The sequence below is a fragment of the Quercus robur genome, chromosome 5 (assembly GCF_932294415.1).
Source record: "Quercus robur chromosome 5, dhQueRobu3.1, whole genome shotgun sequence".
Taxonomy (NCBI): Eukaryota; Viridiplantae; Streptophyta; class Magnoliopsida; order Fagales; family Fagaceae; genus Quercus; species Quercus robur.
The window spans coordinates 86,344,207-86,359,023 of record NC_065538.1 but is presented as its reverse complement, the minus strand read 5'-3'; the positions used below and the strand labels follow the sequence as shown (position 1 = coordinate 86,359,023).

Sequence of the window (14,817 nt, the reverse complement as noted above, 5' to 3'; positions counted from 1 at the left end):
TAATCCATTACAATCGGGCTTGGGATACCCATTAATTTTTCAATTTCTTTTGTGTGTTTTTTTAGAAAAAAAAAAAAAAAAAAAAAAAAAACCAATCGGGCTAGGCTAAATCCCCAACTCAATGAAATTCACTCTGAATTTGGTTAGTGTGTTCGGCCGAATTAGAGTGGGTTTGGGTTAAATAAAGGTCGTCCTAAATGGTTTGTGAGCTGACTTGTATTTTTTCACATGTAGGGTGAAAAAATAAATTTATTGTATTATCTTTCTCTTCCTTTCAATACAAATAGGAGAATGCATAACATAATAATTAAAAATAAAAATTAAATAATACATAATAAATTATTAAATTTACAAAATCCAAGATTTACTAATGATATTATCACCATAAAAAATAACCATACAAAAGTCTTCAACCATGATATCTATATCTATATATATATATATATATATATATATTTAATACAGTATATCATCACTATAAAATTCCAGTATTTTAGTTTCTTTTTTATAATCGTGTGTGGGTGTTATCTAGCATGTGCTTGTAAAACTATGAAGGATAAATATAGATATATACAAAGTAGGTTTTCTAACATAGATGGCATCAGTTTATGTGGATATGTAAGCTCAATACACACACATACACACAAACTATGAAGAATAAATATAGATATATGTAATAATGAGTCTGAATTGAATTCCATACTAATTTGTATTGAAGTAGATTTTACAAATCTTCATACAATCCTTCTTTAAGAGTTATTGAGAAAATTAAAACAAAATAAGAAAAAATAAATATAGTTTATGTTTACGTATGACAATTATAGTTGTTTATATATATATATGTTTATTTTGTTATAATATTGATATTTTTTAAGGTTACTTGTTGAAATATTGTCTTCAAAACTTCGTTCGCGCTAATTTGAAATCTTGGCTCTACCACTATTTCATGGGAGAATATAAGAAAATGTGCAAATAAAAAAATTTCAGAAAATGTCCTTTCTATGAGTTATAAATATTTTTTGACCAGCTCCTTTTGTAATTTTTTTTTAATATGTTTTCACCCATAATATTCCAACCAATAACCATTAATTACACCCCCCCCCCCCCCCCCCCCCCCCAAATTTTCTTTTTTGGGTGTTTCTGCTAAGCTTTCTTGTGTTTTCTAAACTCTAGTTGTAGTTCATGATTCTGCCTTTTTCGCTTTCTACTCTATGGGATAAGGTAAAGTATAAAAAAGAGAATGCATTAGTCAAGAAAGCTGGAATAGCTCAGTTGGTTAGAGCGTGTGGCTGTTAACCACAAGGTCGGAGGTTCAAGCCCTCCTTCTAGCGGATTTTAAATATTTTTTCCTTCCATAAAAAAACTGGGTTCTGGGCCGAAAAACTTTAAAACCCAAAGGGAAGTCCAAAATTCTTTATGTTTTCAAAAGTTGGGCTCAAATTTCTTTCACCATATGGAGTAAGATGAAAAATTGACATCGGTTTGGTTGAGTTGAGTTGATTTTTAACCAAACCCACCATGTTGGGTAAAAAAAATCTAACCCATCACAAAAGTCTAATCCAATCCATGTGGATTGAGTTAGGTTGGATCCATGGGTTGGACAGCCTTTTTTTTTTAATTATTATTATTATTAAATTGAACATTAAAATAACACTACCACAAATAAGAACAAATTTATAACTAAATAATCATGAGTATATCATTAAACAAACACAAATTATTTGAGGAGAACTTAGAGTTTTGGTTTTATTTAGGAAGAGGGGCAAAAAAGTAAATACCAAAATTATATAATATATATTTCAAATTTTAAATATATATTAACTATAGGTGGGTTAAGCGAATTTGTGAATCTTATGATCCGAATCTAACCCAATCCATTGTAAAAGAAAATTTCATAGTCCAACCTAACTCACCAATGAAAGTGATCAATCTCAATCACCCAATGACCTTTGAGACCCTTGCTATGGACTCAGCTGAAGAAGACATTGATTGAGGATTTGAACAAATTTTCGAGTGGGAAAGAGTGCTACAAAAGAATTGGGAAAGCTTGGAAACAAGAGAGGGTACTTGTTATATGGCCCTCCTGGCACGGGCAAGTCAAGCTTGATTGCAGCCATGGCTAATCGCCTAACCTTTGACATCTATGACTTGGATCTAACTAAAATCCACTCCAACTCTCAACTCAAGTCTTTGTTACTCAGCATGTCTGGCAGATCAATACTTGTCATAGAAGATATTGATTGCTCTATTGAGCTGGAAAATCGGGATTCCAAGTCTCAACCAAGGAATCATGGCAACAATAAGTTTAGTGCGATTATAATATCTGTCATTTCTAAAAAATGTCATTATAAGGTTAGTATGTAACAATGCCCTCTAGTTAACAAAACTCATTGAGATTAAGAGAGAAAATGGTAAGAGAGTCCTTGGTGGTTTAAGCTTTAGAAGAACGTCATGGCTAAAATGAGTTAAAATTTGGGGCATTTGTTGCTACTTGCTAATACTTGTTGTATCATAGTCTGAAATGATATGTCTTGGTGGTTTAACCTACAGGGGAACATCATGGCTAAACCAAGTAAAATTTAGGCATATTTGTTCCTACGAGTTATATCATAGTCTGAAGAAATATGTTTTCTAACAAGTGTTCTTTTCAACAGTTGACACTCTCAGGACTGCTCAATTTTATTGATGGTCTTTGGTCATGTTGTGGTGACGGACGCATCATTATCTTCACAACTAATCATAGAGAAAGACTTGACCCCGCTTTGTTAAGACCTGGACATATGGACATGCATATTTGCATGTCCTATTGCACCATTTCTGAGTTCAAGCAACTTGCATTTAACAATATGGGGCTTCGCCATCATTGTCTCTTTGAACAGATTGAAAGGCTTAAAGAGAAGGTGGAGGTTACTCCTGCAGAAGTGGCAGAGGAGCTGATGAAAATAAACGACCCTGAAGGCTCCCTTCAAGGCCTTTTTGAACTTTCTTCAAGACAAGATAATTAACGAGATGAAGATAAGGGAAACAGAAACTGAGTTCTAAAAGGGCAAGAAACAAAATTTTTGGTAGTTTTTCTTTTGACCTGACTTTTGGTTCCTAAGGTTTTTCATTGAAAATACTAGATGGCATAGTCCTAGCCTCAACCATGCTCTGAACAAATTCAAGGAAACTGTCTTTCAGAGGACACTTAAACCCCTGTCCATGTCCATTGAGACTCTCACACAAATATCATCGTTATTTCATCATATGACTTCCTCCAGACTCATCTAAGTTGGAAATTGGCATCCAATGGTTCCTTAAGAAACATTGGTATTATGGTACCATAACTTTAGGCTTCATAACTATGAAAAGATATAGAAACCCTCTCCTAGTTACTGCTGGTTGAGTAAAGAAAAGTCCATAAGGAATCATAACTACTTCCGAGGCCACGTCTAACAGAATTAAAAGATTGTCAGCTTTTACAAACAAAATTTGAGTAGTGCAGAGGAACAAAATGAATGGTAAAGAAAGTAAATGAGCAACTTCACTAGCACTTTAATACTGAAACTACAGCTCTTATTGCTCAACACAATAACAACAAAACGGTGTATCTTTTCTTATTTATCAATAAATAACACAAGGTAATTATTGGAATACATAACAAAAATTATAGCTATAAGCCCCACCTAAAACAAATCCCATACAAGCAGAGAATTCGCTAGAGATATACCTAACAACACAGCAGTTCTCCATACAAAAGTGAAAAACAGAAACTCAATCCAAGGATATAACTGCCACTTTGACAATTGATAATAAATCATACATTTAGGACATTTAATCACCGAGTTTCATCCTCAAGGTTGCGGAAACCATTGGTCAGGTCGTCATATAACTTATTGAATTTGGCCACAAGAGCTGCTTCTCCTTCAGCCGGATCCTCAAATTTCTGAGACCTGTGATGCCAATAAATCAGCAGATTACAACGTGCTTCTCATACATTATGAATAGACCATGTTCACTTATTTTAGCACCATTATTACTTACACTAAACGGTAAAAGAGATCTCCCAATCGATGTTTGATAAGGGTATAAGAAATCTTTTGACCATCCATACCAGCTCCTCTCTCCACCGCCTACATATTTCAAGCAGCATTACATTAACGCTCATTTTGCACTCTTGCTCCAATTAGTTGTTATAAGAAAATAAATAAATAAAAATAAAAAGGGGAGAGAGAGAGAGAGAGAGAGCATAATGATTAAATAAAACAGAGGAAAAAGGAATGTTAAATCCATTCACTTTCAATTTGTTTCCTACATCCTCCCAAGAGCCCAATGAAGAACTAAGGAGTAAGAGAACCTTTAGCTCTTATGAATTAAGATACTTTTGGATCTCAAATCAGGATATCAAATATGAAAAAGGGGGGAGTACATAATGAACTCTTTGCCCTGCTGCCCTTAAGGGAGCCAATTTAAAAATTCTCTCTCTCTCTCTCTCTAGAAACAAAAGAGACCCTTAGGATCCATTTGGTTGGAGGAGTGGAAAAGTGGGAGGATGGAAAATATTTAGTTTTCCCTCGTGTGTGTTTGATTGGAGGGATGGAAAAGTGGGAGAATGGAAAACTTTTTTGTTTCGTTGAAAAGAAAAGTGGGAGGATAGAAAAAATAGTTTATATAAATTGACTATTATACCCTTGTTACATAATAGGTAAAAAATAGATTTATTTATACTCATTAAATAATATAAAATTTACCAACAATCTGTTACTTAAAATTTATTGTGAAAATATTGTAGTAACATTTCTCAATTAGGATTTTTTATTTTTTATATTATTTCTCTTTTCAATCTTTTCATTTCATCCATATGTTTTTGTTTTTGTTTTTCTTTTCCCTTTTTTTCTTTTTTTTTCTATGCTGTCTCCTCCACCACACTCGTTGCAACTCTCTATCCCCACCCCTTCTTTTTGGTTTTCTCCACACATGTTCCAGCAAACATCCAGCACTCTCATTCTCTCTTCATCTTCTCCAGCTCGCTCTCTCTGGTTTTTTTTTTTTTTTTTTTTTCTTCTTCCTCCAGACACGTTTTTCCTTCTCTCTTTATCTCCCCCTTCTTTTCTTTCTTTTTCTCCCTCATTCAAGAAGTGCTTTCTCTCTCTTTTTTCTCCAGCTCTCGGTCTCTGGTTTTTTTTTTTTTTTTTTTTTTACTTGATTCCAAAACAGCCGTTGTGTTTGTGAGGAGGGCAGGTGGGAGAGGGCATTTGTGTAATTTCACGGTAAGAGCAGTTTTCTCTCCACAGTTTTCCTCCCGATTTGGGAGGAAAAAAATTGGTGGGCCCAGGAGGAAAATTTTCTCCCGGTTTTCCATCCTCTCTTTTTTCCTTTGCTTCCCAAACAATGGAAAACACTGTTTTCCACACCATTTTCCACCCATTGTTTTCCATCCTCCCTATAATCCCTCACCAAACATAGTGTTAGGTAAAACAGGCGAGAAAAAACTTCAGTCAATGATGAAGACATGATGGAAGTGGTAGATCAGTAGTAAAAGGGAATTGAAAAGAAATAAAACAAACAAAAAATCTACCTGATTGGCCAAATTAAAAAAATGGATAATGTTGCGCATCATCCAAACAGACTTGTAGAAAGGGCAGAATTTGTCGTATCTGTCATAGCCACACAAAATTCATGTATCAGATTAGGTAGAGGCTACTCTCTCATATTAAACTAATTTTTACAGGATGGATTTTAGACAGATTGACTAATAAGCAGAGACTTACGGAGTAAAAGCATTCTGAGCAAGATAGTCTTCCCTCAAAAGCTTAGCAGTCTCTAGGGTAATCTTGTCTCCTTCAGCTAAAGCATCCTTTCCTACAAGCTGCAAAAACAAGATAGTCATAGGTGTTAAGTAATTAATAGAAGAAACCATTTAAATTAGCTAGAAACACTTTGCTCCAAATGAAAGCAATAATGGACATTCAACTTAATTTCACCCCGGCTTGGGATCTGTGCTCTGTAGTACAGATAGCCGAATATAGGTGGTTAGATACTTAGGTAGGGTGGTGGTACCACTCAGATAGCAATCAATAGGATACCTTTGTATCCAAAAATCAATCCGAAGGTGAAGTCCATATGTCACTTACACAACTGTGTATGTCAGGTAATTAGTCCAGCTTTATCTTAATGATTAAGGACCTCTGAGTCACCCATTACTTTTAGCTAGCAGAATTCCCCCACTTATTAGTTATATCACGTCTATAAACAGTTAAAAGGTGAGAATTATTTTATCTCCAACTAAAAGAAAGACCAGGACAAATGAAGACATACCTGGACAATTTCATTCAGGTCATCCTCTCTCTGCAGCACCTCACGGGCCTTTGTCCTGATGTTAATAAAATCTGGATCAAATTGATCATAGAAAGACTCCAATGCCTGGAAACATGAGAAACATACAAATCAATGGATAGGACTAGTATCATTGTACACAAAAGGTTACACCATGAATTTGATAAGCAAGATGTGGAAACAGTTTAAGAACACACCCCTGAGTACTTTGAATATGAAATAAGCCAGTTTACAGAAGGGAAATGTTTCCTCTGGGCAAGTTTTTTGTCCAAACCCCAGAAAACCTGCAAAAAATAAATAGAACAATCAAATAAAGTAGCAGATAGATTAGATAATGGTTGCTAGTATTGGAATAATAATTGCTAGTTTAAATTGCTTAATATAATTTTTAATCCCATGTAATGGATTTGATTTTTGAGGATTTTGCTCCAATAAAATACAACAACAAAAGCCTTAGTCCCAAAATTTGGGGTCCTTGACAACTAAGATTAGGTCAGCCACATGAATTCAGCTAGTGTTATATATTTTAAAAAACATATTAAGCCTAATTATTTCCAATACAAAGATTAGTAACGGTTACTTCAATCCATGAATTTCATCATCAAAAGAAAATTATTTTACTATTCCAACTTTATTCAAGCCACTTAAACTAAAAACTTAAATGCCATTCTCTTTGACTACTTTGTCCAAATGAACCATTAGATAGTTCTGCATAATAATCAAACCAAAAACTCATTCACCTACACGATGATGAAAAAAGAAATTCCACATACCTCAGGCTAACACTTGTTTCTCAACCAAAAAAAGAAAGAAAGAAAGGTACACTTATTTCTCAAATTGACTTGCTATAATATAGAAAAATATCAATGGAGCACCAATCCAATTAATGCAACCTATGAAGGGCAATATTGGACTCAAAATTGTGGATTTACCACACTCAGTTCCCAACTTCAGAAATGTGCCCATAGAATGTTTTATATTTTTTTATTACATCAGGAACCTTTCTAAAGAAGAACCCTTTGGACTTGCTTTTAGCCAATAAAACCTACAAGCAACTGACCCCATCCACCAGAATTAGTGCACATAGAAATTAATATGTGATATGCAGAAAGCATATCAGAATCTTTTACCTGAACAATGCCAAGCGTTGCAGATGTCACAGGATCTGAGAAATCACCTCCAGGGGGAGAAACAGCACCAACAATTGTGACGCTACCAGTACGTTCTGGACTACCAAGACATTTTACTTTACCAGCACGTTCATAAAATGAGGCCAAACGTGCTGCCAGGTAGGCAGGATATCCACTATCTGCGGGCATTTCTGCCTGTGGAAGAAATCAAGACAAACACCATTAAAGTAGGCTGAGGAAGTAGAGGGGATGACAATCTCCAAAGTGAGATGTGCATAAAATACAATAGATTGTTTCTTTAGTCACTTTCAAATATTAAACATAAGGCAAATAAAGGCCTACATGCTCATATTTATGACCTCCAAGAAAAACAGATAGGAGAGTTAGGCTAAAAAATTATACCAGTGACAAGATTGCAATAATCACTTAATCATAAGATTGATGAAAGATATACCAACTTCTCTTGCTGTTGAAAGATATACTGCCTATTAGACTAACAAAATTGAATATGGATACTGCCTCCAAAAGGCAAAAGACTCAAGGATGCATCCAACAGTACATGTGAGTCAATCACCAAACCAAGACCTAGAAAAGAAAAAGTACTAAGTACCTACAGAACGCCATTAGAAGTAGCGAGGTACATCTCAACCCAATCACAGAGCAACAAATACTGAATATAAACTTGATTTCACTCTAACAAGAAGATGTACTTTAGTCTCCAGAAATTAAGAAAGAGAACACTCCTCACCTAGCAAGGTACATCTCAACCCAATCACAGAGCAACAAAAACTGAATATAAACTTGATTTCACTCTAACAAGAAGATGTACTTTAGTCTCCAGAAATTGAGAAAGAGAACACTCCTCACCTAGCAAGGTACATCTCAACCCAATCACAGAGTAACAAATACTGAATATAAACTTGATTTCACTCCAACAAGAAGATGCTTGGCATTAGTCTCCAGAAATTGAGAAAGAGAACACTCCTCACCACTTTGTAAGAGCAAAGGCCACAGAGAGAGAGATAGTAAAAGCAAAACCCATACAACACGGGATTAACGAACCATTATCAATGTAGCACATAAATCATTGAACTGATTCCTTCAAAAAGTCAAGAGTACAAACTCCTGTTACATGAGTTAAAATTAATTGAGAAAACTAACCAGCCGTCCAGAAATTTCACGCAATGCTTCTGCCCATCGAGATGTTGAATCTGCCATCATGCTGACATTGTATCCCATATCTCTGAAGTATTCAGCTATTGTGATCCCTGACAATTCAAGATTAAGTTGTAAACTATCATGACACAGCCCTCTGCAAATAGTGGACTACCTTTTGCCAGACCAGTAAAAGCAACCACATCGAACATATCCTATGCAAGTAATTTTATTCCTCCATAGCACAATAATGTTCATATAAGTGCAGTATAAATATGAATCATAACATACCCAGGCTGCAAAATGAACTTGTAAGGAATATATCTAATTAATTAATTTAAAAAAAATATAATACACAGGAAGAAATAATACTTAATAATTAAAGAACAATTACAACGACGTTCAAAAAGTATCTTTCCATCTACAACAGCAATTCAAAAACAAAGTAGATCAGAGAAAGAAAATCGAAATTGTATAATTAATTATGCACTAACTTCATTGTTTCAAATAATATAATAAATATAATGCTAGAAACCCATCTTCACATCAATTTTGAAACAAATTGCACCAGAAGTTAACAGAGGAGGAGAGGATTAAGACATACATTGCATGAAGAACATATTTTCTTAATTGGTAGGTTACACAGGTATCCAGTGGGTTTTGAATCCACAACCTCACCCTCCACCCATTGTTATGGGAGAATGAAGTGAATTAAAGGACAAATCTAATATGGAGATAAATATCATGTTCAAAAATTTCTACAATTGTAACACCAGATGACTAAACAGAATGAAAATAACTATAACTCAACTGCAATGCATTAGCAGAATATGCATTTAAAATTCATGATATAGGTCATTTCATCAAATTATTCAGTGTTCAAACCTTAACAAGCTGAACTAATTAGGGTTGCACAGGACCTAATACAAATACCTGTATAAATTGAAGCCTCACGCGCAGCCACTGGCATGTTTGAAGTGTTGGCCACAAGGGTTGTACGCTTCATGACAGATTCTTCACGGCCATCAGGCAATGTCATTGTCAATTGAGGGAAGTCCATAAGAACCTGAAAAATTGGTAACACCTGATTAATCAACTGCAAAAAAAATAAAAATAAAAATAAAAATGATTGATTGATGATCAACATAAGAAAATACAGACCTCTGCCATTTCATTTCCTCGTTCTCCACAACCAACATAAACTACAGTATCAGAGTTAGAGTACTGCACATATAAAGGTATGTTAGAAACTCAAAAAATTAAAATATATAATCCAAAATATACACAATAAGCCTCTATAGCTCAACAAGTTCACCTTAGAAAGAGCTTGACTAATGACTGTTTTGCCACAACCAAAAGCCCCAGGTATGGCACAAGTCCCACCAAGAACTGAGGGGAAAAGGGCATCAAGAACACGCTGAAATAAAACAAAACCATCAGACATGCACAATTCTCAAAATAAAAATTAATAGATAAAGCAACCAACAAGACATTTATATACCTGACCAGTAAGCAGAGGGGTATCAGCAGAAAGTTTTGATGCAACAGGCCGAGGTGTACGTACAGGCCAAGTCTGAGTATGGGTAAAGTACAACGAAACACATATAAGTTTATCAATGGTAGAACAAAGCTATAGGCATAAAAGTGAAAACAAGGGAACAAAGTTAGAAACCTGAAGCATGGTAAATTGCTTTTTGACACCCTGGAACTCAAGCTCTAAGACAGTATCCTGCAAATAAATTTAGGAAAAGTTAATAAATTGCATGCTGAAGTGTGAGATCAAAAACATGGCTTCGAGTTTATTCTCTTATTTGTTAAAATTATAAGTTTCAGATTCTATTTAAGATTCTATTTAAGTTCATGTTCAAGTTCAAGAAACACTAGGGAAAAGCCCAAAAGATGCAAACAAATGTATAAACATTGACAAAATATATATATATATATATATATATTCATAAATGTCATTCCAATATCACAAAATATGCAGCTATAACCATCACAAAATAATTGCAAATAATTCAGAAAGAAAATTTTAACTTGACAATGCTGATGGACTAGAAAGGCACACAAGATAGCATGCCAAAGAAATTAGACGGACAAACCTTCAGCGAATATTGACCAGGTGGTGCAATATAAGTAATTTTTCCCATTGCATCAGGAGGAAGTGCAACATGATGTTGCATTAGACTGTTTTCAATGACGCTCTGCATTGGAAAAATCTTAATGTTAGGCCTTAGGAGAAACTTAATGCTAGAAAATAAACAGTCGAGTACTACTCTAATAAGGGTTTATTTTTTAAAACAAAACAAAGATCAAATCTTAAAAAACTTACAGCATACAAGTCTCCGCCCGTTATAGCATCTCCCTCACCTGCCATCAGTGGATGACATTAGATGCTACCACAATCAAACAAAATCAAAATAAAAATCATTTTTAACAGCTATGATTAAATTTTCGTATATTACCTATCTTTTTAGGCTGGAATTCCCAAAGTATATCTTTGTCTAGAGCAGGAACAGACACTCCACGCGGGATATAGACATCACCGGATATTTTTGCAATAGTTTTCAAAGGCCTCTGTTTCAATTAGATATAAAAATTAAAATAATGCAAAATCAAAAACTGATTTGTTGCCAGCAATGGCAAAATTCTTAAGGCTTGCTAGGAAAAGTGGTGCTTAAACCTATAGGAGATTTAAAAACCAAAGAAATCATCAGATTACAGTTGCAAGCATAATTCAGACAAACCTGAATTCCATCAAAAATATTTCCCAATATTCCAGGTCCCAACTCCACTGATAAAGGCTGTATTCAACATAGCATTTGTTAGCTGATGTTTTCAACACCATTAGAAAGGTGGGAAAAAGACAAGGTGGACTCACCTTGTGTGTCCGTAGAACAGGGTCATTCACTGTCAACCCAGCTGTTTCCTCATAAACTGAAATAACCATAGGCACAAGGGTTTTTCATCAATTCTAATGTTTCTCATTTCTTCTATCAACAAATTTTTTTTTTTTTTTTTTTTGGGGGATAATTGAATAGTTGGGGGTGGGGGATTAGAATTATGAATGTCTCCGCTGGAAACATCAGGGAGGGGAAAAAGCTCTTGGCATCTCTATTGACCATATTACAGCAGTTAAAATTTTCTGATATATATATTTTTTGATAAGTAAAAAAAGAAGGATGTTTAGATTTTACCATGTCATCACTATTTTTTTCATTTTCTTATGCATCGATAGTTGGGGTGGGAGATTTGAACCCAAGATGTCTCTATTGGAAACAACGGGAGGTCTTGACATTGCTAATAATATTAATAATGATGCTGATAATGATGCTATTATTATTTATTTGGTCAACAGGGCAGATCAACATGAATCACCAGAAGAGAGCATAAAAGCAAAGGATAATGCAAGGAAGAATGAATTACAACAGAAAGATTATTAAGAGGTGAGATATGGAAAAATAATGCTACATGGCAGACAAAGTTTACCTTATCAGATGGCCAAGAACATTACCAAAAAAAAAAAAAAAACAGAGTTGGGACAAAAGCAAATACCCTGGATGGTAGCAGAATCTCCTTCCAACCGAATGATCTCACCAATAAGATTATCGTGCCCAACACGGACAAGCTCATACATTGCAGCCCCAGCCATGCCATCTGCGATGACGACAGGTCCGGATACCTGTCAAATTATATTTTGTAAGTGCAAAACACACAATTTTTTCTTTTTTCTTTTTGAGATATCACTGTCAGTTTTTTACATTTATAAATGATTAGATAAAAATTCAATTCAACCAATAAGTCAATCCAATACACGCAAATTTAACCAATTTCCAAACTAGTAAACCAGCAACTTGAAGCAGAAATATATTATCAAAAGAAACATAACCCAATAGAGAACAAATTAAAATGATGCAATTGAGATCGTTGATAAAAATAATAATAATAATAATAATAATAATAATAATAGTAAGAAAAAGGTCCCACAGAAACACTAGCAGTAACAGCAACATCAATTCAACAACACTAACCATTGTAGGTCAACTAATTCATGAATGGAAAACACAGGTATAAAAGCAGAACCCCATTAACCATAATATGGGTTAACAAATTGATTTCATAATGACTTCAACATATGAAGTGAGTCAGTTACTGATCACCATAGCTCTCATCTTCTTTCATTCAAATTACTGCATAACTATCAAAAAGCATCTCAAAGTACTACAGTGAAAGAAGAGATACATGACAACCTAATACTTCATTAGTCTAAAAGATTCATAACACTTTGAGAACTAGATTGATAGAAGCTCTCATCCCTATAATATAGAAAGCTGCAATTTTTTCACTGAAAAATTAAAAAGATGTTAACTTTTTCACTCAATCTATTTTCCCTTAAATTCATTCCACCCCATACCAGCTTTTAAACGCACCACGTTAGCATTTTGTCTATCAAATATGCAATTTCTTTACCAACAATCAATAACACAAGGAAATAAACATCCTTGACAACTAGATTGATAGAAGCTCTTGTCCCTACAATTTGGTCCAAGCTCGATTATCATCACTCAAATTTAAAAAGTTGCAATTTTTTCACTAAAAAATTAAAAAGATGTTAACTTTATCACTCCATCCATTTTCCCTTAAATTCATTCGACACCGTATTAGCATTTCGTCTATCACATATGCAATTTCTTTAACGACAATCAACAGCACAAAGAAATAAACATCTTTGAAAACTAGATTGATAGAAGCTCTCATCCCCTATAATTTGGTCCAAGCTCAATTATCGTCACACAAATTTTAAAAAGTTGCAATTTTTTTTTTCACTGAAAAATTAAAAAGATGTTAACTTTGTGCTTCCATCCATGCTCCCATATCAGCATTTCGTCCATCGCATATGCAATTTCTTTAACAACAAATCAACAACACAAGGAAATAAACATACCCACGAATAAAAAAACAACAGAATCATGGCATGTTCCAAGTTACCAAAAGGCCTAAAAATCCACCCATTCAAACCAACAAAGCCGACCCGGGTAGTATCAAACAGCAACATGTCGAAATTCGGTCACATTTTCATTCCCAATTCAAACACTCTCACTAACTAAGATTGTCAGTCACATGATCATGATTATGATTAGATCAAATAAAAAAGCTTAACAAGTTCAAATTCAATCCAATTCGAATTAATAAAAGCATACAAAATAAAACCCAAAAATGACAATTCAGATCAATCAAAAAAACCTAAAATAACTCAGGGGAAAAAAAAATGTAACCAGACGATCTAATAAAAAAAAACGCACCGTTTAGCATTTTCCGATCTACAACTAAATCAGATTTGTTCCAATCCCAAACAAATTAAAAATAAAATTGTTGTGTACGGACCTTTCGGACATAACCGTATTCGCTCTCTTTCTCCGAATCTTCGAACGTTGTCAATCGAGCTCCGTACACGGCCGGCATGGTTGTGTTGTGTTTGTTAACAATATGGGATCGGAAAATTTGAAGATCTGAGAGAGTGTTTTACTAAACTAAACTCGACAGACAGACAGAGGATTGGACGAGAAACAGAGAAGTCCCTCTTTCCGATTCTGAAAAAGGTTTTGGATCGAATTATATACAAAACGACAGAAACTTAAAAGGAAGAGAGAGATGTAGATAGAGAGAGAGAGAGAGAGAGAGAGAGAGAGGGGGAGAGTGATGATGCATGTGAGTCGTGAAATTAATCAAAATTATCAAAATTATAATGTAGGAGTAGGACACGAGGTTTGTCGTTTTTTTTTTGTTTTTTTTTTTTTTGCTACTTTTTTTTTGAGAATGTTTTTTTTTTTTTTTTTTTTTTGCTACTTGATGTTTATAACAAGACTTTTTCATAAAACTTTAAAATTTGAGAGCGTCTGAATTTTACATTTTGATTAGATTCAGTTGTATTGTGTGTATTTTTTTTAGAGGAATGTTGATATGCTCAAATCTAAATTGTCTGATTTTTCTGTGTTTGATGAAGTTATACGACTTATCTACCATGTTATATAATTTATTTAAATAATGCATGTAGATAATTTTATATATGGACATGTATTACTTATAAATAAATAAATGGACATGTATTGAGTTATAGAAAAACTTTGTTAATTTTCGAATGTTGTAAAATTTTTATTGTGTTCTTAGAAAGACTATTGTATAATAAGGTTTTTTTTTTTTTTACCATAATGTATAA

The 14,817-nt window shown here is 34.0% G+C and overlaps 1 protein-coding gene, 1 long non-coding RNA gene, 1 other non-coding gene and 1 pseudogene across 3 annotated transcripts; 3 read left to right on the top strand and 1 right to left on the bottom strand.

Moving 5' to 3' along the window:
- The first annotated feature begins 1,257 nt into the window (after nucleotides 1-1,257).
- Nucleotides 1,258-1,331, top strand: TRNAN-GUU (transfer RNA asparagine (anticodon GUU)). Its single transcript has one exon. It is a non-coding gene; the product is annotated as a tRNA-Asn (tRNA).
- A 584-nt stretch (nucleotides 1,332-1,915) lies between these two features.
- On the top strand, nucleotides 1,916-3,005 carry LOC126728896 (AAA-ATPase At3g50940-like; annotated as a pseudogene).
- Nucleotides 3,006-3,571: 566 nt separating this feature from the next.
- Nucleotides 3,572-14,302, bottom strand: LOC126727558 (V-type proton ATPase catalytic subunit A). Its single transcript, XM_050433275.1, has 20 exons — nucleotides 13,986-14,302; nucleotides 12,156-12,282; nucleotides 11,482-11,537; nucleotides 11,348-11,404; nucleotides 11,066-11,177; nucleotides 10,933-10,970; nucleotides 10,703-10,804; nucleotides 10,273-10,329; nucleotides 10,102-10,173; nucleotides 9,916-10,017; nucleotides 9,762-9,824; nucleotides 9,534-9,666; nucleotides 8,607-8,713; nucleotides 7,446-7,640; nucleotides 6,513-6,599; nucleotides 6,298-6,402; nucleotides 5,751-5,848; nucleotides 5,558-5,636; nucleotides 4,024-4,112; nucleotides 3,572-3,932 (listed from the first exon to the last, which is right to left on the bottom strand). Exons 1-20 carry the CDS (start codon nucleotides 14,061-14,063, stop codon nucleotides 3,818-3,820), a joined length of 1,872 nt encoding a protein of 623 aa, XP_050289232.1. The 5' UTR covers nucleotides 14,064-14,302; the 3' UTR covers nucleotides 3,572-3,817.
- On the top strand, nucleotides 8,067-8,507 carry LOC126727559 (uncharacterized). Its single transcript, XR_007656275.1, has 2 exons — nucleotides 8,067-8,201; nucleotides 8,321-8,507. It is a non-coding gene; the product is annotated as an uncharacterized LOC126727559 (long non-coding RNA).
- Nucleotides 14,303-14,817: the final 515 nt, after the last annotated feature.

Coding starts and splice junctions, on each gene's coding strand:
- LOC126727558 (XM_050433275.1), bottom strand. CDS start 14,063: ATGCCGGCCGTGTACGGAGCTCGATTGACAACGTTCGAAGATTCGGAG. Junction 11,405..11,481: donor CTGTTCTACGGACACACAAG/GTGAGTCCACCT, acceptor TGTTGAATACAG/CCTTTATCAGTGGAGTTGGG. Junction 5,849..6,297: donor ACCTGAATGAAATTGTCCAG/GTATGTCTTCAT, acceptor TTGTTTTTGCAG/CTTGTAGGAAAGGATGCTTT.